Raw genomic sequence first — 26,810 nt, 5'->3', positions numbered from 1 at the left:
TGATACTTTGGTGAATAATGGCTTTGTGAAGGGTCAGTCATGCCTTAGTAATTTAGATACTTTTTATAATAGAGCAGGGGTAGCCAACTGCGCATCCTTTTGGTTCCAAAATAATTCTGGTAAGACTTAGAAGAGCCACAACCTTTGACTGATGCGATGGTACAGGAGTAAAGGAGTGAGTGAGTGTGGGCATGGCAAGGTTGTAATGAACTTGTAAGAACTGCTTTGACTAATTGCACACCTAATTTTAAGGAGCTTACTAAGAAAATGATACAAGGAAGGCCTCTACTAGTAAATAAGTAACTAAAATTATTGTGTTTCGACTTTAAAATTATTCTAATTGTTCAAAGTAAACTTCATTTAATGTGTTTCGAATTAAACTTTTTTATTTCAATAATTTTTATTAATCCTGTGTTTTTCTCTCTCTTCTCTCTTTTTTTATTTTGTTCCTCTTTTACACTGTCTCCTCTTCTCTTTTATTTTTTTCTTGGCAGATCATGAAGAGCCTCATGATGCGTGGATGTGAGCAGCATGCGACTTGCGAGCCACATTGTGGCCACCCCTGTAATAGAGTAACAGCTGAGTTAGATAAAGGAAATGGGTACATGAAGATTTTGCTGAATTTTGCCAAGGCATTTGACAGAATACCACATGGAACTCTGTTACACAAATTAGAACAAATGGGGATGGATATGACACTGGTTATATGGATAAGAGGGTGACTGCTCGACAGGTATCAAAAAGTGGTATATGGAGGGGCAGAATCAGGCTGAAAACGTGACAAGTGCTGTGCTGCAAGGTTCATTGCTGGAACCACTGCTGTTGAATTTGTACATAAAAGAAATGATATGGAAATAACCTGAAAGGAAATATTCAGTTATTTGCTGAGGATATGGAATTAGATAGTGTAATAGTTAATCAAGACGATATGGAGAGGTTGCAAGACAATTTAAATAGGCTGTCAGTATGGGCAAAAGATAATGGATGCCAGTCAGTTTAATGTGAAGAAATGTAAAGTTATGCATTTTAGGATAAAGATTACATGCTGTGTACCACATTGATGGAACTGTACTCCAGGAAATAGATGAAGCTAGAGATTTAGGGTAGTGGTAGTTAGTTAAAATTTGGAGGACACATTACAAATGTTGCTAAGGTAGCCCATAAGATTATTTGGGTATTGAAGAACACACTAACAAGTAGAGATAAGGAAGTTATTATTCCTCTTTATAAGGCCTTGATATTTCATATCTTGATTACTGTGCTCAGGTCTAGTCTCCTGGTTTTTTTTTGGGGGGGGGGGGGATGAGGAAGCAGTGGAGAAGATTCAGAGGTGAGCAACCAAGATGGTGAGTGGTCTCTGGAATGTTTCTTATGAGGATAGATTGAGGGTGTGCGGATTGCAGAAGTTGGTTGATAGAAGGAAAAGATGGGATATGATAGAAACGTTTAAGTTGTTTAAAGGGTTTTATTGGATTGATGCAGGGGAAAGGTTTCATCATTTGGCTAGAGGAACCAGAGCAAGGTGTCATCACTGGAAGTTGAATAAAGGTGTGGTTAGTAGGGGTGTGAGAACTATATTTTTGCTTGGCGAGAAAAGTGAATGATTGGAATGGGTTGCCAGAGTCCATTGTTTGTCTGTTAATGGGTTCAAGGAGAGGTATGATAGATTGTGTGGATAGTTTGGTCCTCCTACGATGAGTCTTTGGACTCCAAAAAGGTGCCCTTACAATAAGAATAATAATGATATTGTCAGTTTGCAACTTGCATTAGTATTTTCTTATTTGTAGGAATTCTATTAAAACATTTTCCTTTTTTAAATCCTATTTAACAACTGAAAATAAAAATAAATTATTGTATCAAATGTTTTTAAAATATAATTTTTCTTTTATTGTAGATATTTTTACTCATCTATGTTATTTTCTCCGATATTGTGGCTACAGTGAACGTGCAATAGCCAAATTTCAAGCTTTACTTGAATTTAACTTATGTACTCCTCCATTCTTGAATAAATCACTACCTTTAGAACAAGCAGTAACCTTTTTTGAGCCCTTCTGGGATAGTGGAGTTCCAAGACTAGGTGAAGAGGGTGCTCTTGGCTGGGATAATGTGTTAAAAGACAAGGTGCTATCATCTACTAAAGTAGTTAGTCATGAAGGTAATAAAATTGAATCAAAATAAAATAAGAATAAATTAAAGTATATTAAAATAAAATGAGAATAAATTAAAATATATTAAAATAAAATTCAGTAAAATAAAATTAAATTAAAAAATATATATACATATACACACATGCAAAGAACTAGATGGTATCATTTTTGGTTCCTTGTCTCTACCCGATTTCTATAGAATGTCTTAAAACTCTAGCACTTGCACACCTGTGAGTGGCTATGCTATGTATGTTTCGTCTCATGGCCTATCCCTTGCTAGACACTCTACTTACTTGTATGCCACATTGTCCATTATCCTTTTATCTTTATTGGAACCTACATACACATTGGAAGGTATTTATGTAAGCAGTCACCATCATCCATCCCAACAGCACAGTATTCTTCAAACACTTATTTGTTCTAGTGACTATAAGTCTGAAAGGAAATCACTGTGTTTTCCTTATACCACCACACCTGACCCACAAGATCACAATAAAACTATTTCATCTCCTCTATCTAGGGCATGGACATGTTTAAAAAAAAAAAAATAGTTCTTCATAAATATAATCTCCATGCCACATTCAAACCACACAGCTAACAATCTTCATCTGTTCTCTGAGGAATCAGCTTCATCTTCTTGCACATTCTGAAGTGTATAAAGTTTTATGTGCCTGTATTTATCCTACTTGAACAGACCACTATATCTGTTAAGCTCTTCCTTGAAGCATAAAAACCACATTTGCTAATATTGGTTTGGCAAGTCAAGATCGACAGACTATGTCCTGGTACTCTTTCATGCAGGAAGTGAAAGAAGATGCATGCATGAAAGTCCCTACAGGTCTGAGGAACTATTTTTGTAATCAGTTATGAAGCACTCTATAAATTTTGCATTAATTTGCCAGAGATCTGGATGATCTGGATAAAATACAAATGGAAATATCCTACATACTAAATTCCAATAAACAGCTAAGTTGCAATTTAACAAAAGCAGAAAAATTAGCCCTTAAATCTTTAAGAAATAACCAAGGCTTCATTATTACTGAAGCAGATAAAGGGAATGCTACTGTCATCCTTCATTGGACAGCATACCTGGGAAAAATGAATTGTGGTCAAATGCCAATTTGTATTCGACCACAACAGGTACCAAAAGATTAACTACAACCCTATGGTCTGCCAAAAATACACAAAATAAACACACCGCTACAACTGATAGTTGAAGGATTTGACAGCCTCAATTATCACTTAGATCAAGAAACTAGAGGCTACTACTAGAAACTAGAGTTGGTGGGGTCATTCCTCCTCCTACATAAAAAATACACAACACTTCATAAAGAAAATTAGAAACATCACACTCAATGATAAAGATTTATTAGTCAGCTTTGACATAACTGCCCTTTTCACTAATGTCCCAATCAGTGGTACTATTCATCTCGTACAGAACATATTTCTGCTTGATATCATAGCCCTCTTTGTCCAATTACTTCACTCTGGGTATTTCTTGTGACAAAATAATTTTTACCTACAAAAAGACGGTATTGCTATGGACTCATCACTTTCCCCCCATAGCTTTTCCTTTAGTGTTACACAGTGATCAGCATTCATTATCCCATCGCTAACTTTTACACTCAAGACTTCGAGCAATGAGCTCCAGATTCAGCAAACCTAAAGCCCAAAGTCTGGCTCAGATGTGTTGATGATATTTTTGCCATTTGGTTCCACAATTGCGAAACATTAAATACATTCTTATGCTACCTGAACAAACAACACAAATGTATCTAATTCACATTGAGATTGAAAACAATAACTCTCTTCCTTTTCTAGACGTGTGTCACTCGTCTTACCTCAGGCTTCCTCTCCTTCATGGTCTACCACAAACCTACACACACAGGCCAATACATACATAAAAATTCATACCACCATCCAACACAAAAACTAATGGTCATCAGTACCCTCAAACACAGAGCCCTAACAACTTGCTCCAATGAGCAGGCACTGAATAAAAATATGAAATTATTAACCAAACATTTGCAAAAAATGGCTACAAAAAAAAAAAAAAAAAAAACAGTCCAAAAGATCTTCCACAAAAATACTATTAAAAGCAAAAAAAGATTACAAGAATGCCATGCTATACATTAGGGGCATATCATTAAAAATAGATAGAACACAACATAAATACAATATTAAGGCAACCTTCAAACCTCCTGCAAAATTAAGAAATTTACCCAGCTCATCCATAGATTCTCTTCCATACCTTGCACACCCAGGGGTTTACAAAATTCACTGTACCTGCAACCGACCTTACATAGGGGAAACAGAATGCACAATCCCAATTAGAAAAGATGACAAATGCCACATTAAATTTCTCTGCTATGGTAAAACAGGCCTGTCAGACTATGCACTTCAAACATATCACAGAATTAACTGGAAAGCTACCAATTCCTTACACTGCACCAAAACCTGGTTTGAAAGAAAGTTCGTTCAAAGATGGATGATGCTGAAACATCATTCATGTAAACAAGAATGATGTATTAATAATTCCAAGAATCTGGAGGACCCATCATCAACCCATGTAGCATCCAGAACAATTCCAAACAGAAGAAAAACTTAATATGAGAGGATTTTAAAAATTGTTTAATTTAGTTCTGCAATAAAACTTTTTTTTATCATCAGTAAAAAATATAGATAAAAGCATTGCTATTATTTTGTGAATTAATTTTTAATTTTGTATATATTTTGTTTAGTAATATTTTTTTGATTTAAAGTTTTTTTTTCCACCAGAGGTCAGGCTAGGGTAAACGATTAACAAAGCATTTAGATTCATCTTACTTTGGTGTAGTGCCATGTAGCTTGTGTCCTGTACATATGTATGCTTTTCTGATGATGACCTCAATGCAGAGGTCGAAACGTTGAATGTTATTTTCTTAATTATTATAAAAATAATTATTTCAAAATGTTTATTATACTTTGTGTTATATTATTATATTATATACATTATAATATTATGCATTAATTATTCCAAGATTTATAGCAGTATTGCCATTCTGCTATAAATCTTTGAATTTCTTCAACTAATTCACTTTAACTAACCCACAAAGTGAAATCACAGTGTATTTTTTTAAAAAAATGATTTGATTCATGTAGCTACTGGAGTAGCTATATTTATGTGGCTAATTCAGCTTAATGATCAGACAGTCAGCAGTTATTTACATAACAATGAGGTTTCATATTTATGATAGCAGACCCATTCAGAAGCAAGACTGATGGGGAAAAAATAAAATAAAATGTAGATACTTTGACTTATCATGGACACCTATTAATAATTTATTATTATAAAAATTATTATTTTATATTATGTCATTTTACATTTTTATTTTCTTTTATTGTATAGAAACAAAATTACAAAGTAGCCAGACCTCCAAACCAGTAGTGCCTTTATTTACATATTTCTGCACCATATATCATTTTGCACTGTTCTGTGGTGTATGCTGGCATCACAGTCTGTGATAATATGGCCCTTCAGCTGGATTTCATGAACTTTATTACCTAAAAGAGTTTATCAGTCTTTTACATATGGCACAGTTGTAGGCAGATAAAAAAAAATGGACGATGCTGTTTTTCATTTCCATAATGAATTTCTCTCTCTCTTTTTTTCCTGCCACTAAGCACAATATTAAATAATACAGACTGAAAACTCATTTGAAAATTAGTTTTGTCTTACAAAATGAAATGATTTGAGCAAACTGTTATCTTAGTAATGGGTTATGGTATTGTTGTTGAAAGATAGCAGTAGTGCTATTATTAGTCTATATCATAAGTAATCAAGAGTAGTACACAGTCTTGCCATAAATACTGTTACAACTTTCCAGCGCTGCCCACAGAATTGTGCAAGCCCAGTTCCATTAGTGCCATTGGCACAGTCAGCATTCATATGGTTATCAGTAGAGAAAAAGTTGCCTACCTGTGCGAGTTAACATGAAGTGGGGAGATCATGAGAACTGTGTATAGCACTTCACAGGGTTGGAATGCAGCCACCTGTTTTCAACACACTAAAAACACTTGGGATCAGTAGGATGTTTGCGTATCAGAATATTAACCATTATAACAATACAGAAGACATATCTGACTGTCAAAAAACAGGTCAACCATGCTGTGTTAGAATGCAACAGCTTGTGATGGCTGTGAAGACATGCCTCTACCATAATCCTGTGAGAATGAAGAAAGTGATGTTACGAGTGATGAACGTGAAAATCAAAGGCACTTCTCTGGCAGTATGAAAACAACAGACACAGAGATATGCTCTTCACAGATGAGAAGATTTTCACCATTAACCCCCAGAACAATTGGGTATATATGCCTTGGATGGTCACACAGCACATGCATAGCACCCAGGATTCAGCGGTCATCAACCCCTCATCAATGATGGTTTGGTTTGGTGTGTGTGTGTGTGGGGGGGGATCCAAGTTGCATTTCTGCTAAGATTGGGTCAAAACCTCAGCCAAAGTGTATCGAGACACCATGCTGGAACCTGTGGTTTGGTCCCTGAACTTGTTTGGTCCCTTGCTTCACGGTAGATAGTGGAAAGCTGAAAAGCCCTGATCCTTGTCCTGCATGGGATTTGAATCCAGGTTTTTCCATCAAAAGGGTATCATTGATATCCTTGTTGTTACCTTAGTTATGATATTGCTGTTGACAGATGGTAGCAGTAATGCTAACCTAAATCTTGGGTTTAATATACAACAACACAACAAAAAAAAAACTTTTGCTGGAAATCAAATTTGACTTCTGTAGATTAAAATGGTGGGCATTTTTAATCTACATGTTGGACAGTTGGTTTGATTGTGTTCAGCTTCATAGCTTCATTCTCAATGGAGAACCTATAGAACAAGTAAAATATTTCAGCAATTTAGATACAGTTTTTAGTGAAAATGGCAAATTAAATTTGGAAATACACAACAGAAAAGCAAAGCTGGGAAATCAGTTGAATAAATTTATATGAAATAAGAGAGAAATTAGCCAAAACACCAAACTAGCAGTATACAAGACAATGTTCAAACCAGTTTTAAGTTATGGATGTGAGAATTAGGTTAGAAATAAAAGACTAGAGACCACAGATACGAGGATTCTGAGAAAAATTAGGGGCGTGAACAGATGACATTAATGGCAGAACCATATTAGAAATGAAGATATTAGAAAGGAACATGATATTGTTTGCATTCAAAATTATGTAAGCAGAGCTAATCTAAGGTGTGGTATTGCCACTTAAATAGAATGGTGAGGAATGATTAGCAAAATAGGTGTTTGATAGCAAGAAAGAGACCCAGAGGAAGGCTAAGGTCTAGGTGGATTGATTCAATCAGAAGTGCCTTAGAACAACGAATTGTTAGATATGGCAATATTGGAGTGCCAACAAGAAATACACTAATCTGGCGAAAAATTGTTGATAGAAGATTGTTAATAATGTAATGTTGTATTGTCATGGTATCCTGAACAGAAAAGTGATGATGATGATGTTCTTAAGTGAAATCAGGTGAGTTTAGATAAAATGAAGAAGCCAGTCTCATATAGAGGCAGCAGGGTTTTCCATCCTGCAAGACAGACATTCTGGCCAGAGAATACAGGAAAGCGGGATTTGCTAAAATAGCAGACTATGCAGATAGGATTAACCCAGTAGTATGCTGGTGAATTTTTAACAACCTTCCTCTTTTGGGATACTATCCCCCCCCCATACACAGCAGGCTGTGTATGGGGGGGGGATAGTAATGCTGAACAAGTTACTGACTTAACAGCCAGTAACTTGTTCAGCTCACTAATCTGTTATCTGATCCTATCCATTACAATTTAATTACAACTTGTTGGAGTCTATCATAGAGCTTTGAAGAATGCTATTGAATATGCATCTTCCAGATCCATTGAATGTTTCACCTTGTAGTACATGAACAGATTGCTAAAACACGACCTCCCTTTCACATCCATGCTGACCTTCACAGAGAAATTGCTATGAACAACCTAATTCTGAACAATCCTAGCCTATAACCTTTCCAACTCCATAACCACAATCATAAGGCACATTGATTGGCCTATAAATTATAGCCTCAGTCTTGTCACTATAGTTATACCCTCTTTCTGCTCCTTTGGGACTTGCTGTTGTCAGACTCTTGTTAAACAGTGTGTGCTAAGAGTGTCATTAACTACTTCCTGGAGCATTGCTTTAAGACATTCAGTGATAAGTTGTCAAGTTAATGCCTTATGTAGTTTCCTTAATTCTTCATATACTGCCTGCTCACCACTAGTTCCTCCTCTTCCATACTCTTTACACTCCTCATGATGTTTTCATCATGAGGAGTGTAAAGCCTCTTTTCATCTCTTTTCATCCTATACTTCCTAAACTTCCTATACTTCCTAAAGTATACATGTGGGATATACAAGCCTGATCACCAGTTTGTGTCCCATATGTGCATTTTTCTCACAGAAGTTCTCATTTGACTGGCTACAACCAGGTAATCACCTCATTCCTTGCCAACTGAAGTAAGATCATACACCCCATTCACAATCATATTTTCTGATGATATCAACAGATCTAAGATGCTCAGCCTTTGTGTACCGTCTGTTACATATTGCCTAAGATAGTTGTCATTCAAGAACTCAAATTCATTTTTCTTATTCCCAGATGTTATCTCTTCATTACAGTCAGTATGGCTACAATTAAAATCCCATGGTGATCACCCTTGTCTTGCTCACTAAACTGATTTGTCTGTACACTTGTCTCCACATCCCCCAGCTTTACAGCCACATCCAACTAAATATCTCATCTTGTCTACCTCATGCTAGGCATAATTCCCCTGCCCTTCCTGTCCTCATGATAAAGATCATCTTATCTAGATATCATTCAACCACATGTTACTTATTTTAACTATTTTTGGGTGAATCAGTACAACAATTTCATCTCCTTTATTTCTTATACCCCTGGCACAGTAATTGATTTCTTGGTCTGTAACTAGTTCTACCGCGCCCCTCATTTCTGACTTTACACCTACTCCTACCCACTCACCTTTATCCCATGTACAGAAAATATTCAGTTTGTTGATAATGTGAGTTGGGGAGAATTATAAGAAGTTCCTCTGTTATCTGGTCTCTTCTGGAAATTTAAATATTCTGTTAGTTTGAACAAATGAGCAGGGGTTGCCATTTGAAAGTTTTCTACTTCAAAATACAGAGGTGAAATGCCACATACTCTGTTGGTGGAAGTGTGCTGCTAAGCAGATGAGATTTGATTTCTGAAAAGGTTGATAGACACTTGAGGTTCACAGTATATACTGGCATGAATTATGAGACCTACACAGCATATTTCTGCTATGATAAGGAGACTGCTGATAACATCTGGATTAGACCACACCAAGATTGTGTTCAAATTTGGTCATCTCCTTGTGATTTGGAGAGGATACAGAGATATTGCTTCCATACTCTGGAATATTGGTTATAAAGAGAGGTTGAGAGAGAGAGAGAATATCACCATATCCAAGCTTTATCCAGCATGTTTGTTACTTTTTTTCATGTTATTGATAGTTGGCTTGAAAAGTTGCATGTTTTTCTCTAGAGTAGGATTTCTGGATTATGTAAACACAATTACCAACACATGGCATTCATATGCTATAGATCTTGCAACTTTTTGTATGTGAGTCCGATTATTTATTTATTTATTAAAATAAATAAATAAATAAAATTATTGGAAGATTGAATGATAATAGATTTGTAAAAATGATAAAGGATTGAAAATCGAAAGTAGGATAGAAAGACTTAAGAGATTGGGGGAGAGAAAATCACATATTATTAAACTGGTATAGTTGGGTTTGAATCTTATTTTAACATGTATGTTTTTTGTGAGTCTTTAAGTGGCAAACAGTTTTTGTCATCACTTGGAGATTATCACCCTGCTTATTAAGGTTTGCTTATTAAGAAGTGGCTTGAAAGAATACCATATTTGGGTTTCAGAGCAGGATCCCAAGATTATATAAACTCTTAGCCTACAGTGCTAATGTACTACAATCTTTATTATTATTATTATTATTATTATTATTATTCGTGACACCTCCAAGGAGTCCGAAGATTCTGTGGGAGGACACCTATTGTGCAACTCACCGTCTCCACCACTACACTGAACCTCTACTACCAATCAACTACATCAGCGCCATCTACCGCCCACCACCACCACAACAAGTATTTTTTGTCTGTAAATTGCGTGTGTTCTGAAGGGCTGATTTGTCTGTATGCAAGATGAAAAACCCTGCTACCTCCATATGAGATTGGCTAACTGACCTTTGATTGAAAAACATACATATAAAGATTCCTCCCATCACGATGAGAATCGAACATATGCCTTTTCCAATCGAAGGGTGCAAAGTACCGTTGTTCTTCCAATTGTGCTATGGCTTACAGCCTTTTGTTGGTAAGATTCACATTAAAAAAAAAAAGTCTTACCAACCTTCCAAGTAATTAGCATATTGTCATGTACATATAGCCTATCTATTTATATCATTATGCCCTATGTCACATTAGGCTGAGAACCACCAACTGCAGTTATCCCTTTTTCTGTCAACAAATTCTGTCCCCCTTCACACACACACACACACACACACACACACACACACACACACACACACACACACACACACATGCATGCATGCACACCTCTGTTAGTCTTTCGTTCTTTCTTGACCTTTCTTTGCTAAGTGGGTTTTAGTCTTTCTGTTTTTCCTTTTTTTTTTCATTTCAAGATCCATGACAAAGCCAGTTTGAATGTCTCCTCTGTCTGTTCTCACTTTTTATTTCTTGGCCAACTTTTTTTTTTTTTTTTTGGCTGTGTCTGTTTATATTGCTCATTGCTCGTAATTTGTTATAGGTTGTAGTTGGAATATTTTTCATTTTACTTAAACACTATTTGAAAATTATTTATGGCTTCCTGTTTGGTCACTTTCAATGTCTCTGATTTATATAAGCAAAATCTAACTATTCACCTATTGCTTTCACCTCAGTGTTGTCCAAAGAAATGGAGAAAGTCATCAGCAATGAACTTTGATGTCTGGAGAGCTGTCAACTAATCAGCAGTCACCAATATGAATTTGCCAATCAAGATCCACAACAGATCTCCTGGCCTTCATCGCTCACCTTTGGACACATGTCATGGAAAAAGTTCAGAGAAACCTGTGCTGTTGCACTCAGCCTTTCAAAGACATTTGATATGGTCTGGCATTATGGACTTCTTAGTAGATTCCTCCCTCTGTGTGATTGAATTACCAGTTTTCTCTTAGGTTGTTGAATACATGTATTTTTTCCTCAAATGTTCCTGCTAATGCAAGTGCTTCTCAGAATTATGTTATTTCATTCCCCCCCATATATATATATATATAAATGATTCACTCTTATTGACCTCAAATCCTATTCACAGTTTTGCTGATAGTACTCTCTACTCATTCTACTCATATAGGATAAAACTTTTCAGACTTCTTGTGCTTTAAGATCATCTATAATAAGTGTCCTAAACTGGTCTTCACACTATCCTGCAATGGGGCAACAGCAACCACAACCTCAATGCTTCCAAAACAGTTTTTCCTATTTTCTCACAAAAAAAAACAGAACAAAAAAAAAACCCTTTGTTCTTCTCTACTTTTGATAATGTTTAACTTAACAGCTAAGACCAGATCTTTCCTCTTTTGACTCTTACTCCTAGTCTTTCCCGGCATAATCACATCACTTCTGTAGTATCTTCAGCTTCTAGAAAACTTACCATACTTATTCGTTGTGATGCTACTTCTCTCCTGCTCAGTTGCTTACTCTGTACAAATCCAATATCTGCTCAGTTGAATATTGCTCTCATGTTGGGGGGGGGGGTGATGTGCATAAGACTTCTCTAAAACTCTACTTCTCTAGCCACCATAGCGTAGTTGGAAGAATAGCGGAACATTGCACCCTTCAATTGGAAAAGCCCTAGGTTTGATTCTCGTTGTGATGAGAGAATCCCTATATGGGCTTTTTCGGTTGAAGGTGAGTTAGCCGATCTCATACGGTGGTAGCAGATTTTTTCTCCCGGAAAACTCGGATTTTTCATCCATACAGACAAATCGGCCTTCAGAACACACACAATTTACAGACAAAAAAAGTGCTGTTGTTGGTAATGATGGGCAGTAGATACCATTGATGGTAGTAGTGTCGTAGTTGGAGAATTAATTAGTAGTGGAGAGGATGAGATGTATTTAGCAAAGTAGAGTAGTGTGCCCTCCCATGATGAGTCCTTGGACTCTCTTGAGGTGTCACGTAATAATAATAATAAAAATTCTTGATGAAGTCCAAAAGAGAGCAGTTTGGTTGATTGATGACAGGACCAGACCAGAACTCTCTCTTCAGACACTGTTTCAGTTTCTGCATTGTGTGTTTTCTACAAGTGTTTGCATGCTCACTGTTCAACAGAACTAGCCTCTATTATGCCATCCCCCACCCACCAAATTTCTACAAAAGTCTACAAGAACACAAGCAATAGCTGCCAACCAACTTTTTACAGTCAAGCAGACTCATTAAATCTGTTACTTCCAGTTGTCTTTTATTCTGTTTACCTCAGTTCTGTGTATCATCCTTCCCCATGAAGTATTTTTTAATGACTCCAGCTCTCAAGAAGAATATTAACAAATCACTTTGCTCTTGACCCCATGGCATTTATTTGCTATAGGCCTCGTGTGTGTGTGTGTTTGAGAGAGAGAGGATAAATCATGAATTCTATAGTTTCTAATAAGTCTCTTTCTCTCTCTGAAAATCCTATCAAAAGTCTGCTAAAAACCTATGAAATTTGGCTTGTGTGGGATTTCTGAATTCTGTACTCTGTTTACTTGTATTCCTTGAGTCTAAATGTAATCTACTGGTAGTCTAAACCTCCTGTTATGCAAACCTACATCTTAATATCATTTCTATTTATCAAAATTCTACAAAAAATCTTCACAGATACTAATGTTTCCATTATTATTATATTATTATTATTAAGACAGACCTCCAGGGAGTCAGAGACTTATTGAGGGAGGCCCACATACTACACACACACCAGCTATCCATACTTATTCTTGAATTCATTCACACTGCTTGCACTCACAACATCCAATGGCAGTCCATTCCAATCACGCACCACCCTCTGAGAGAAAAATCTAACCCTTCTTAGCAGCCTTCATTCTCAGCTTCCAAGGATGCCCTCTTGTCCTTTCCCCCATCCTGTATAAATTGAAAAATTCCATCAACTGAAATCTTGTTTGATCCTTTCAGAAGTTTGTAAGTCTCAATCATATCACCCCTCTTTCTCCTCTAGTGTCTGCAGTCTACAAATTCTCAATCTGTCTTCATAATCAGTATTCCACAATCCTGATTATCATTTTAACACTCTCCTTTGTACTCTCTCCAATATATCGGAATCACAACAGAAACCAGGAGACCAGACCTGTGCACAATAGTCCAAGTGAAGTCTTATCAAGGCTTTTGTAAAGAGGCAAAATGACATCCTTTATCTTTACATGCGAACGTTCTTTTCAGCATTGCTATTATGTTTTGAGTTATATTTGCAATCTTTGCCACATGACCATTGAACTTCAACTTCCTCTATTAACACTCCAAGATCCTTAGCCCTCAATCAGTTTCTTTCTAGCATAATCCCACCAATATAATATGGCATTGGATATTTAATCATGCCAAAGTGAATGACTTTATATTTACTAACATTGAACTGACACTCCATTTTCCCATGCCCATAATTCCAGTCTATTCAAATCATTCTGCAAGTACTGCATATCGGCAGCATTCCTGATTACCCTACCTGTCTTTGCATCATCAGCAAATAGCCAAATGTCACTTGTCAAATCCTTCCAAATATCATTAATATACAGATTTAATAACAGTGGACCAAGCACTGATCCTTTGTTACCTTAAATCTTGCAGACTCACATCCCCATATACCACTTTTTGATATCTGTCAGTCAGCTATCCTGTTATCCATGCTAATATTCTATAATCCAAACGCATTTTCTCAAATTTAAGCAACAGTCTATCATGCTGTATTCTGTCAAAAAGCCTTAGCAAAATCCAAAAGTATTATGGTGTATCCATTCCCCTTGTTTAGTTCAGTGGTAACATTATTATAGAATGTGAGCAAGTTACTAAAACATGACCTTCCCTTAGTAAACCCATGTTGTTCATTACAAAGTAAAGATTCACTGTCAACCCATTTTTGAATGCGAGCCCTAACCAATTTTTCCAAAATCTTCACCACCACTCCTGAGATACTAATTGGTCGATAGTTGGATACATCAGTCTTTGCACCACCTTTGTGCAATGGAATTACCATACATTCCTTCCATTCCTGTGGAATCTTCCCTGTTCTGAGACTCTCATTTAGCACATTGTGCTTGTATCCCATCAGTTCCCATCGCTGAATTCTTATTCAATTTGTACAAGAGCTGTAATACCTTGTCCTCATAAACCTGCGTTTCTTCATCCAGTGAAGAGGCTACAGTGAGCTCAATATTGCATACACCAGGTTGATAGCTTTTAACAAAATGGGCACTGATTAGTTGAACAACCTCTTCTGCATCTGTAACCCTCATGCCATCTGCATTTAGAAGAGTTATTCTTTCATATTCATTCTTTCTTTTACTTGCAGCATATCGATAGAATTCTTGTGGGTTGTCTTTAGCACGCAGAGCCAGTTTCATTTCATACTCAGACTTTGCTTTCCATACAGCAGTTGTGACTATTCTAGCCTGCAGCTTATAACATTCATAATGGACGTCATACTTATGCAAACGCTATTCCTTCCACGTCGTCCTTTTCTTACAAATCTCTTGCTTAATACAATTACACATGCATTTGACTCCTACCCTATTTATTCTTTAAACTCTTGGGACACGCTCTGATATTGCATCATTTAAGTACTGTTTAAATTATTATTATTATTATTTGTGACACCTCCAAGGAGTCCGAAGACTCAAAAATGTTTACCATGCACTGTCAATATTCTTTCCATCCAACAACCGATCCCATTCCAGTGAACTCAGTACACTCCTCAGTTGGTCATAATTTCCTTTTTTTTTTTGTGTTCAGCACTTAACCTTTTCTGAATGGAACATTCATAAACTTTGTCAATTCCCAAGTGAGTACCACATTACAGTGTTCATTACAAAGTAAAGATTCACTGTCAACACTCTGACCTCAAGTTCCCTGACTGATCTCTCTGACCTCAAGTCCCTTCCTTCACATGCTCCTTGAGGAAGTTGTCCTTCAACAGCTCAATAAATGCATTTTCATTCTTGTCATGAGATTCTACTGCTACCCAATCAATATTTGGATAATTAAAGTCTCCCATTATGATTACTCTTTTCATGCTCATCTTGTCTATTTGGTGATGCATTTCTTCATCACTAGCAACCGATCCACTAGGTCTATAACAACACCCCACTATGTAATTGATTTTGTGAGATTTCACCTCACACCAGATAGTTTCAAACTCACTGCCACATGAAATATTGTTAGTAATAATAGTACTACAATCATAGGTCTCAACTCTAACTGGATTCAAGTCATCTGATATCATTAGCAGCACGCCCCTCCTCTCCTATCCTCTCTATCCTTCCTCGATACCAGTTAGTAGGTCTGATTCTGATAGTCAGGTCTCAATAATAACTACAATATGAGGTTTCAACATTTTGACTAAGGCAACAAACTCTGTCCTTTTGTTTCTGATATTCCTAGCATTCGTGTACAGCAGGGCTGGTTTTATCATTAGGCTAACCTAGGCAATCGCCTAGGGGGCACTAAGATTTCGGGGCACCAGATTTTGCTACATAGTTTGGGGAAAAATTGCAACCTTTGAAAAAAATTAGTAATCCTTGATTAATAATAAAAAAAACTGAAATAAATCAAGCCATCCTGGTGCTCGCTGATGATCCTACATTATTTTCGCCTTTTTTTAATGTTCAGAATAATATATTATTTTTATAAATATCCACATGTGTAGGTGTACGTGTGCTTGTGTGAGTATGGCAAAATATATATAGAGAAACAATGTATAGGGGCACCTAAATTTTCTTTGCCTAGGGGTATCAGATACTCTCAGACTGATCCTGGTGTACAGACATAATAATTACCTGTTTTTTTTCTTTTGTATAGTGTTGTCTACAGTCTACCTGACACAGTTGGACAACTTGCAGATCTCTATTCTTCTCTAATGCCTTATACATGTAGACATCTTTGCACACATTTGATAGGTCTGAACTGGATGAACACAAAGCTGAAATTGTTCTCTCCTCGTCAACATTTTCCATGACCAAGCCCGTTCCCATCATTAACATAGTTATATAACATTGTTGCTCTTACACTCACACTCACACCATTCCTCCCTTTATAATTTAGTTTCCCTGACTCTCTGTGTTAGGTGTCATACCAGTTATTAGTTTTTCCAGACTCCTGATACCAAATGCATTCAGGTGTAGGCCATCCCTCTTATACAAATCCAATCTTCCATCAAACTCACTCCACACATCCAAAAACTCGCATCCATTCCTTCTACACAGCGTATACATCGAATCGTTTGCCATCATAGCCCTTCTTCTTAATTCATTTTTATCATAGTAAGGTAAAATACTGACAATTTTCACTTTCTCACTCTTCACTCTCGCCTCTTACAACAACCCTTTCATATCCTCTCTCATACTGAACTGATTGCGAGTTATATCATTAGTACCTACTATAACTACGATTTTGTTTACTTTTCTTTTCTGTTTATGAATTGCTTCCTTTATATTCTTAATTTTTGCTCCAGGAAAACTGGACATTATAACTCGCTTACCTGATTTCCGTTATTTCCTGACTTACTTGTTTCCTTGCTTTGTTGTTTCTTATTTTCCTGCATAACTTTCTTTTTCACCCTCTGTTCGTTTAAATGTGCCTCTTGACTTTTTGCAATTCCTGTCGTCTCTCTCTGAAGATCTATTTCAATTTTGCTATTTTGTAGGTTAATTCATTTTTATTAACCTCCTCCACATTACAAATAACCTCGTTAATGGGGCTAACCTTCTTGTTCTCACCTGCGGTGTTTTTTTTAGCATTATATTTCTTGCCCTTTTTTTTTGGTGCCATTTTAAACATATACTAATTATTGAAATATCATAATAAAAACATGTGTTAAAATACTAAATACACTAAAACCTATACTAGTATACTATAAAACACTAATTTTCTAAGGGAAAAACACAATAAAACAGACAAAAATCACCAATTTTACAGGAGCACTAAATTCACTGACTGACCACAAATCAGATGATCTTGTTAAATTATATTTAACAAGATCGTCTTTCTTTGGTATCATGGTTCTCATCATTCCCTTTCGTTGTCTGGATATCTTTTCACTTTTGAACACTTTATTAAAGTTCACTTGCAATTGATTACTAGCAGTTTCTTTAATTGTCATAAGCATTTGTAGTGTTATACTGTCTTTACTTTCCATTGATCTTCTATACTGTGTTCAGATATCTTATTTTTAAATATTGGTTCTAACATAATATTTAAATCTGTACTTATTATTATGATTCAGGTTCTCCATGGAGTCACAAGACTCACTGTGAGAAGCTCATCCTAGAAAACACAGTCTATCATACCACTCCTTGAACTCATTCACTGTTCGTGCTCTCACCACTCTATCAGGCAATGCATTCCATGTTTCAACCACCCTCCATGCAAAGAAACCACTCCTCATCCTCTTGCTCACAACTTCCAGGGATGGCCCCTTGTCTTTGCCCCTTCCCCCTGTTCCACTTCCACCAAACAAAAGAATTCTCCAGTGTCAATCCTATGACTACCTTTCACCTCTATTTCATTAAATGTCTCACTCATATCACCTCTCCTATCTATCACTATCTATCAAACTTTATAGTCCACATTCCTTCAGCCTATCCTCATAATTAACATTATACAGTCCTGATATCATCTCTATTATCCACCTACTCACTGTTTCCAAGGTTAATTTATCCCTTTCAAATCCTGTGAACCAAATATGAGCACCGTAATCCTGGTGTGGTCTGATCAGGGCTTTATACAATGGAATGACAACTCTTTCTCTTCTGGTCAGCATCCTTCTCATCGTTGCAGCAATCCTCTGGATTATTTTCACCACCTTTGCGATATTTTCCCTGAATTTCACGTTTCTATCAAATTTTCCCCTCAAGATCCTTTGCCCCTTCCACTTCTCCCAGTGCATTTCCTCCAAGATTTTACATTTAGCTGAATGGGCTTCTTCCAATATTGTACTTATTAAATCAGTTATTTTCTACATCTCCATCAAGCTTATCCTCTTCACTTACCAGCATGCTCTTTTTATCTCTTATTACATTTTCTTCTTTCTCTTTCAGAGCATATTTTCCTTATCACTTCATAAAGTTTTCCAGTGTAGCTCAACTCACTATGAAGTATTAAAGGCAAAGCTTCTTGGCTTCTATGCCACCATACTGTCCACATAATTTCTGTTATCCTTACTATCAATGTTTTAACTAACTTTCCTTTCTCCCCTATGTATAGTTTCTATGATGAAATTTTTTAATATTTTCAGATTTTAATTTCGCACCTTTCCTCTATCAGTGTTCAGGCCTTGTTCAATAACAATTCTTTATTCTTATTTCCTTTCTTAATATCTAAACAATCTCTTGTGATCTCATTATATATTATCCTGTCCTAATTTTGTTTTTTGTTTTTTTTCATCTTTTTCAATAATGTTTCTTGGGCATTCCCCTTTCTACTTCCTTTCCCTCCAAAATCTGCAGTATTGTAATATTATAACATAATTGTATTGTAATGTAATGTAATTGCAGTATCATAATGTAAAACTTTTTCTTTATTTCATTTTTGAATTGGACATGTCATATCCTTCCCCTTGGATTTTATAAGTGTTGCTGTCACCAAGTAATGAACAGATCGTACACCTAACATCAGAGTAAGCTTTTTTTAAAGCTGCCTACGATTACTATGTTTTCAATCTGACCTGATATATTTTTAACTAAGTAATTTAAGGAAATTACAGCATCACTAGGATATACATTAAAATAAATTTTAATATACTTCAATATTTCGGCAACGTCACGTTGCCATTTTCAAGAAACTTAAGAACAAGCATGTGCACGCAGGCACAACAAACAGTAAATGAGGAAGAAGCAGGAAGCTATTATTTCTCCTAAAGTCCTGATGGTGCCCCCTAGCAGGCAATGTTGGTATTCTTGGGCGATTGGGCTGAAGGTCTTCTGATGTAGGTTTCCCAAATTTGAGGCAGTCTCATGCAGCCAAATTTGTTGAGGTTCGGATTGTTTCTTAAGGCTGAAGCTGATTCCATGAAAAGCCTTTGATACTTGTATTTACTATGGTGTACTATCGTGGCTTTCTTCCACTGTATTCTATGGCAGGTATCCAGCGCATGGTCAGCAAGACCAGAGTGGCTGTACTGGTGAAACTGGATGTAGTCCTTATGTTCTGAAATTCTGATATTAGCTGTTCTGCCTGTTTGGCCAAAGTAGGACAGCTTACAGCTGCAAGGGACCAGGTATACACCAGGTAGGTCTAGGGAGGGGGGAGGTTGGTCTTTAGTAGAGCAGATAAGGGATGCCAATTTTTTATATGGTCTGTAACAAGAAGTTAAGTCATGTTTTTTTAGGATTTTTGTAATTTTTTCTGAGGTTCCTCGGATATAGGGTATGGTGATGGATTTAGAGTAATCCTTGTGAGGGAGGGGGGTTGTGGTTTACTGGTTTCAATATTTTTTGGATTTTTTTTTGGGAGGGGGTGGGGCAGCCATTGGCTGAGAAAGTGTTGAGAATGTGGTTTAGCTCTGTGGTTAGGGCATTGTCATTTGAACAGATAAGTTTAGCCCTGTTGTGTAGTGTCTTAATGACTCCATATTGTTGCGAGGAGGGGTGGTGGGATTGTTGGTGAATGTATCTGCCTGTATGGGATGGGTTTTTAATAGACTGAGAAAACCAAGGTTCCATCAGGCTGGCAGGTGACTAGTGTGTCTAAGAAAGGAAGGCAGTTGTTTTTTTTCTTCATCGGGAGGAAATTTAGCTTGGATTAGCTCTAAGGATTCTTTGGGAATTTGTAAATTGCGACATTTGTGAATAAGGAGGAGACATCAAAACTGACTATTATGTCAGTGTGTTTGAGTGTAAGGGTTTCTATGCTGGCTTTGTTTTTTATAGCTGAGTTTTTTATGTGTGAAGGTGTGTTGCCGGTATAGTGTGAGAGAGCTTTGGCCAAATGTTTAGCTAGTTTGTATGTGGGGGGATCAATGGCATCCACTATGGCACATTTTCCTTATGTGCCATAGTGGATAAATACGGGTCCATAAATACGGGGGGGGGGGATATGGAGTTAAATGGTTTTAATTTGTTAGTGATTTCCACAGGCCAAGAAGTGACCTTCTTAAGGAGCCTGTGGAGTTTTCTAATTTGTGAGTTGGTGGGATTGTACTCAATAGGGAGGTAAGTAGCCCGATCTAACAATAAAGCTTTCAGCTTACCTGTGTAATCCTTTTGGTTAAGCAATACTGTGGCGTTCCCATTATCAGCTTTGGTGATTATTATTTTCTTGTTTTTCTTTAATTCCAGTAGAGATTTAATTTCCTTACTGGACATGTTGGCTTTTGGTGGTTTAGCTTTGGTCAGAACACAAGCTACATCCAGTCTAATATCGTTGGTGACGTGGTTTGGAAGGTGTCGTATCCCGCGTTCAGTTCTTATCATAATATCTTTCGCAGGTATTCTTCTGGGCACAATGGCGAAGTTGTGGCCGTGTGCGAGGGCGTTGAGTGCTTCAGGTTTCACATTAATTGACGAAAGGTTGACTACCGTTTTGGTAGGGAGTTGTGGTTTCGAGATCGAGTTGTTTTTTAAATTTTCAAATTTTTTGATGTGTCTATCGTACTTTTTTAAATTCTTTCTCTGCTGCAGTGCACGAGATGTTGTATAAAATAGACCAAATTTCTTGGCTTAAGGTGCTTGAAAGGTCATCTTCGAGTGCCTCTATAGCTGAGTTAGCTTCACTCAGGCAACAGCGAGTCGTGGCCATTTGTTCTCTGAGTAAGGCTTGGCTGGCACGGTTATAAATACGAAGTGCCTTTTGTGAAGAGAAACGGTGCTTGAATTTCACATAGTTAGGAATTACCTTTTTATCCCAGCAGCGTTTTAGGAAGGCGAGATGATTCAGTTGTCTTGATAGCTTTAACTTCATTTTACCATAATGGCATGCTTTACGTGCAATATCATCTCCGTGGATTATTGTAATTCTCGTGGAAAGGCTTAGATGTTGGTTATGCATTTTTAACTAAGTAATTTAAGGAAATTACAATGTCACTAGGATATACATTAAAATAAATTTTAATATACTTCAGTATTTCAGCAACGTCACATTGCCATTATCAAGAAACTTAAGAACAAGACACGTGCATGCAGGCACAACAAACAGTAAATGAGGAAGAAGCAGGAAGCTATTATTTCTCCTAAAGTCCTGATGGTACCCCCTAGGCAATGTTGGTATTCTTGGGCGATTGAGCTGAAGGTCTTCTGATGTAGGTTTCCCAAATTTGAGGCAGTCTCATGCAGCCAAATTTGTTGAGGTTCAGATTGTTTCGTAGGGCTGAAGCTGATTCCATGAAAAGCCTTTCATGGAATATATTGATACTTGTATTTACTATGGTGTACTATCGTGGCTTTTTTCCACCGTATTCTATGGCAGGTATCCAGCACATGGTCAGCAAGACCAGAGTGGCTGTACTGGTGAAACCAGATGTAGTCCTTGTGTTCTGAAATTCGGATATTGGCTGTCCTGCCTTTTTGGCCAAAGTAGGACAGTGTTGCAGACCATATAAAAAATTTGCATCACTTATCCGCTCTACTAAAGACCCCCCCCCCCCCCCACAGACCTAACTGGTGTATACCAGGTCCCTTGCAGCTGTAAGCTGTCCTATTTTGGCCAAACAGGCAGGACAGCCAATATCAGAATTTCAGAACACAAGAACTACATCCGGTTTCACCAGTACAGCCACTCTGGTCTTGCTAACCATGCACTCAATACCTGCCATAGAATACGGTGGAAGAAAGCCACTATAGTACACCGTAGTAAATACAAGTATCAAAGGCTTTTCATGGAATCAGCTTCAGCCCTAAGAAACAATCCGAACCTCAACAAATTTGGCTGCATGAGACTGCATCAAATTTGGGAAACCTACATCAGAAGACCAATCGCCCAAGAATACCAACATGGCCTGCTAGGGGGGCACCATCAGGACTTTAGGAGAAATAATAGCTTCCTGCTTCTTCCTCATTAATGTTTGTTGTACCTGCATGCACGTGTCTTGTTCTTAAGTTTCTTGAAAATGGCAACGTGACATTGCCGAAATATTGAAGTATATTAAAATTGATTTTAATGTATATCCTAGTGACATTGTAATTTCCTTAAATTACTTAGTTAAAAATGCATAACCAACGTCTAATCCTTTCCACGAGAATGACCTGATGTATATTTTATATATTAACCACATCATTTTATGAATTTCTTTATACTTAACATATTCACACGGAGATGTCTCATGCTCTCTAGCAAAATAAGACGAGACACAACTCAGCATGAATATGTTGATGAGCTATTCCATAATAAAAAAAAAAAAAAAAAAAAAACTATCAGTAAATCGCCATGCTAATTTCTTTGATTGCCTATCTCATTAAGTACTGCTCGTTCATTTTTATTAGTACTTTGTCATTCATATTGTCATTCAAATTATCATGCCATTTTGTATTTGTTCCTATACATTTCTGTAATTGTTCATAAAGTACCTCTTTTTCAAGATCCTTGTCATTTGTTGGTGAATTAATCCAGCCATTATTATTCGATCATTCATAGGCTTCCAATTACTTTTGTCTTTATTCATTATAAAGTATCCCTCCTCTTATTCTTTTCATCAGATTCTGAATATAGTATTTGGAAACAGAAAAAGACAAAATTTATTTTTTTCCAAAACCTGTCCATCCATCTTAGGTCACATATCCTTAAATATCCATTCTGTATTGCCTCATTTCTTTAATAACTTTTGCCAATTCTTTTGCCAGTTCTAACATTTGTTATTGTAATATGTTGCAATTAACATGTTTGGTTAGGTGAAATTGGTGACCTCACCTGTTCTGTAAGCTTTGTCTTTAATACTTCATCCATGTTTTATCCTCTTAACATCTTAGATAGTGATTATCTGAGATCTCACAGGTTACCACATTTGACACTTGGTTTATTTGGATTGCTTGGACTCTGTTTTCATGATCAGGGATTTTTTTAGAGTAATGGGTACTTATAGCCCTTCATCCAGGCTTAGGGTAGTTCCAAAGTGCAGTTACTTGCATATTATTTTTAATATGCAAATATTTTAACAGCCAGCATTTTTTTTTTATTTATTTCAAGTGTGTGTGTGTGTGTGTGTGTGTGTGTGTGTGTGTGTGTGTGTGTGTGTGTGTGTGTGTGTGTACACATTTATATATGTGGCTATTAAATAATGAGATTGGTTGCAAAAATGTGATTTATTATTACAATTGTACAACTTAATTGTTATCTCCTTCAACATACTGCCTTCCTCTATCTATACACGGTTGCATATGAATTTTCCATTGTTGGAAGCAGTGCTGCAAGTCATCAGGTGTTATCTGCTTCAGTAGCACTGCTGTTTTCTCCTTTACCGCATCCACTGACTGAAAATGGGTGCCCTTCAATGCGGATTTCAACTTTGGAAAAAGGTGAAAGTCACATGGAGCTAAGTCCGGCGAGTAAGGTGGATGGTCCTACTGGGATCTTCTTATCAGCCAGATACTGCTTTTCAGACAGTGTACTGTGGGCTGGAGCATTGTCCTGATGGAGAATCCAAGCATTGTTCTTCCACAGATTGGGTGTCTCTTCTCCTCCCAGAACCTCAAGGTAATAATGTTAGTTAATTGTCTGACCCTCAGGTACCCATTCGATCATTACCATGCCATTGATATAAAAAAAAAAAAAATCAGCATTGCCTTCAGTTTTTGACTTGCTTATTCTTGCTTTTTTCATTCTCGGTGATGTGGAAGTTTTCCAGTGCATCGATTGTCTCTTTGTTTCTAGATCATACTAGAAAATCCACATCTCATCACATGTGATGATCTCCTGTAAGTCCGGCTACGCTGTCAGCTGTTCCGTGATGTCAGTGCAAATTTGATGTAAAGGAGAAAATGGCAGCTCTAAGGACTTGCAACACTGCTTCCAATAATGGAAAATTCATATTCAATGGTGTATAGATGGAGGAGGAGAGTATGTTGAAGGGGGATAACAATAAAGTTGTACAATTGTAATAATAAACCACATTTTTGTAACCAGTCTCGTTATTTAATAGCCACACCTCGTATATATATATATACATATATATATGTATTTATTTTGTAGATCTTAATCCAAAAGAAGATGAAATTCTCAGTAGCATGCACACAAAGTGGGAAGTGTGGTTAAAGCTTGAAACTCTTCGTGAAAATTTCCACTGGTTACCATGGCGTGCAGATGTAAAAATAGGGGAGAGTGAAGAAAGTTGTGAAGATTCAGATAGGATGGTTCTTGTGGATGAAGTGAGTGATAATCTTTTTTGGTTTACTTCAAAAAAGACATGCTTTTATGCTTCATTAAAATTTTTGCAATTTATTGGAGTGAATATTCACAATGAGCATTGCTCTGTCAGACCAGATGTGGTTGCTGATAATCAGCTATTAATGGAAACTACAGATAACATTTTACAAATGCATGCTGCACATGCAGAGTTAAAGCAAATTTCTGATGTTATTTTATTTTCATCTTGGACCCTTCCTGAAAATGCAGTACCTTTTATAAACAGAGTATTTGAACAAACCCAAAAGATTTTTACTGCAGAATATAGAAAAATTCTACAGCTTCTGTGGGTGAGATTTAATGTGGAAAAGTTGAAAAAAGCAGAACCAGCTCAGCTCAAACATGAAGTAAAGAATATTAAAAAGCTATTGAAAAGTATGTTGAAGGAAGATGAAAATAGAAATAACTTGATTTTGTGGCAAGAGTATGTAAAATTGGAATGGTTAACAGGCAACAAAAATGAAGCTGAAAAAGTATTCATTACACTTCTGTCCACATGTGCTTCTGCTGATATGAATAAAAAGTATTCAAGAGAATTGTGGGAATTTTTGAAAACATTTATAGAGTTGCAGTTAGGCCTGACTACAGACACAAAAGAATCTCTTTGTAGTCATGAAAAAACTCTACTGTTCAACAAGCTAATTGGATTACTGGTGTCTGTGTGCAATGAAAATGCATATGTGTCATTCCAGAATGAAGTTCCACCAACAGTTTTACTTAAAGTTAGGAATAGACTTAAAAAGACACTGGAAACAGAACTTATATATCTTTCTACTGAGCAAGATAATGATTTCAATTGCACTTGTTTCAGTCTTATGTCTGATGTTTTTGCAAGCTGTGCTGTATGTTTTATGTATCTTCAATATTTTACTCAGGGTGCAAATGGTGTTATGCAGGTGTTCAAGGATATTACAGAAATGCTGGAAACAAGGTTAGTTGATTTACGTCATGTTGTTTTTCTTTCCCTATTTATAAAATCTATAATTGAAGAAAAAAACCTATATCATTTCATAAAATTTATTAAAATAGAGGATATTGAATATCCATTATTATTTTATAGCCAAGAAGTTAAAATAATGTTTGCCTTTGAAACTTTTACAAGTTTTAAAAGTGATCAATAACACTTTTGTATTTGTGGAAATACAAACATTCAGTATGAGTTGTCTTGGACTTAAGAAACTTTTAAATGTTTTGGAAGTAAACGTTATTTGCTGACTTGATTATGAAATAATAGATATTTATGTCTTAATATTCTCTTTTAATAATTTTCTGTATATAGCCTTTTAGGTTCTTTTCATAGTAATTGTGTTTCCTGCACCTGTCAAGAGTTACTTAAAAGCAAAGTACATAAAGTTCAAGTGTGAATCCACTGAGATATTCTAAGTTTGTCTCCGATGAAAACCAACAGTTTGAAATAGCTGTTAGGCCAGTGGTGAAATCCCTAATCTAAAGCAAGTGAATACACAGGTTCCTGGGAAAAGTTGCCTTTGTATAGTGCTAATGCAACTCGTGCTACAAGTCTTTGTAAGCTCTTAAAAAATGTATAAAAGCTTAATTAGTTAAATTTTCTTGGCTATAAACTAATAAGGAATATTTATTATTCTCTCTTTTATAAATTATAGATATATAAAGGATGAGTTTAGCAAAGTAACCTGCCTAAAGATGAGTGAGATAAACTGCATAAAATAATTTTTATTGTTTTTCATTGTGACTTGTCAACCTCTTATTCTCTATGAGCATATTTTAGAAACAGCTATCATTCATTATTATTTCAGATTGTGTGTGCACATGCACACTATATATGCACACACTATGTTGAAATAAGCATTGAGACATCACTGTATTTCAGAGAAGCCTAAGATGCACACACCTCAGTAGTGTGCACAACTTTTTTCTCATTTAATTTAGATGTCCTCCACCAGTTTTTGATAACGAAGCAGTCAT

General features: G+C 36.4%; 1 protein-coding gene across 1 annotated transcript in view; it reads left to right on the top strand.

The window, feature by feature from the left end:
* Positions 1–26,230, top strand: part of LOC150097369 (nuclear exosome regulator NRDE2-like) — a 131,976-nt gene extending 105,746 nt beyond the window's left edge. The window contains exons 5-7 of the mRNA XM_090407654.1: positions 1,895–2,155; positions 24,654–25,797; positions 26,146–26,230. Coding sequence (XP_090263780.1) covers positions 1,895–2,155; positions 24,654–25,797; positions 26,146–26,230 — 1,490 coding nt within the window. The remainder of the gene's footprint in view (positions 1–1,894; positions 2,156–24,653; positions 25,798–26,145) is intronic.
* The last annotated feature ends 580 nt before the right edge of the window (positions 26,231–26,810 follow it).

This window comes from Typopeltis vanoorti, chromosome 17 (genome assembly GCF_054136105.1).
Source record: "Typopeltis vanoorti isolate ZY-2024b chromosome 17, IOZ_Tvanoo_1.0, whole genome shotgun sequence".
Lineage (NCBI taxonomy): Eukaryota > Metazoa > Arthropoda > Arachnida > Uropygi > Thelyphonidae > Typopeltis > Typopeltis vanoorti.
This window is presented reverse-complemented; position numbering and strand designations above follow the sequence as displayed.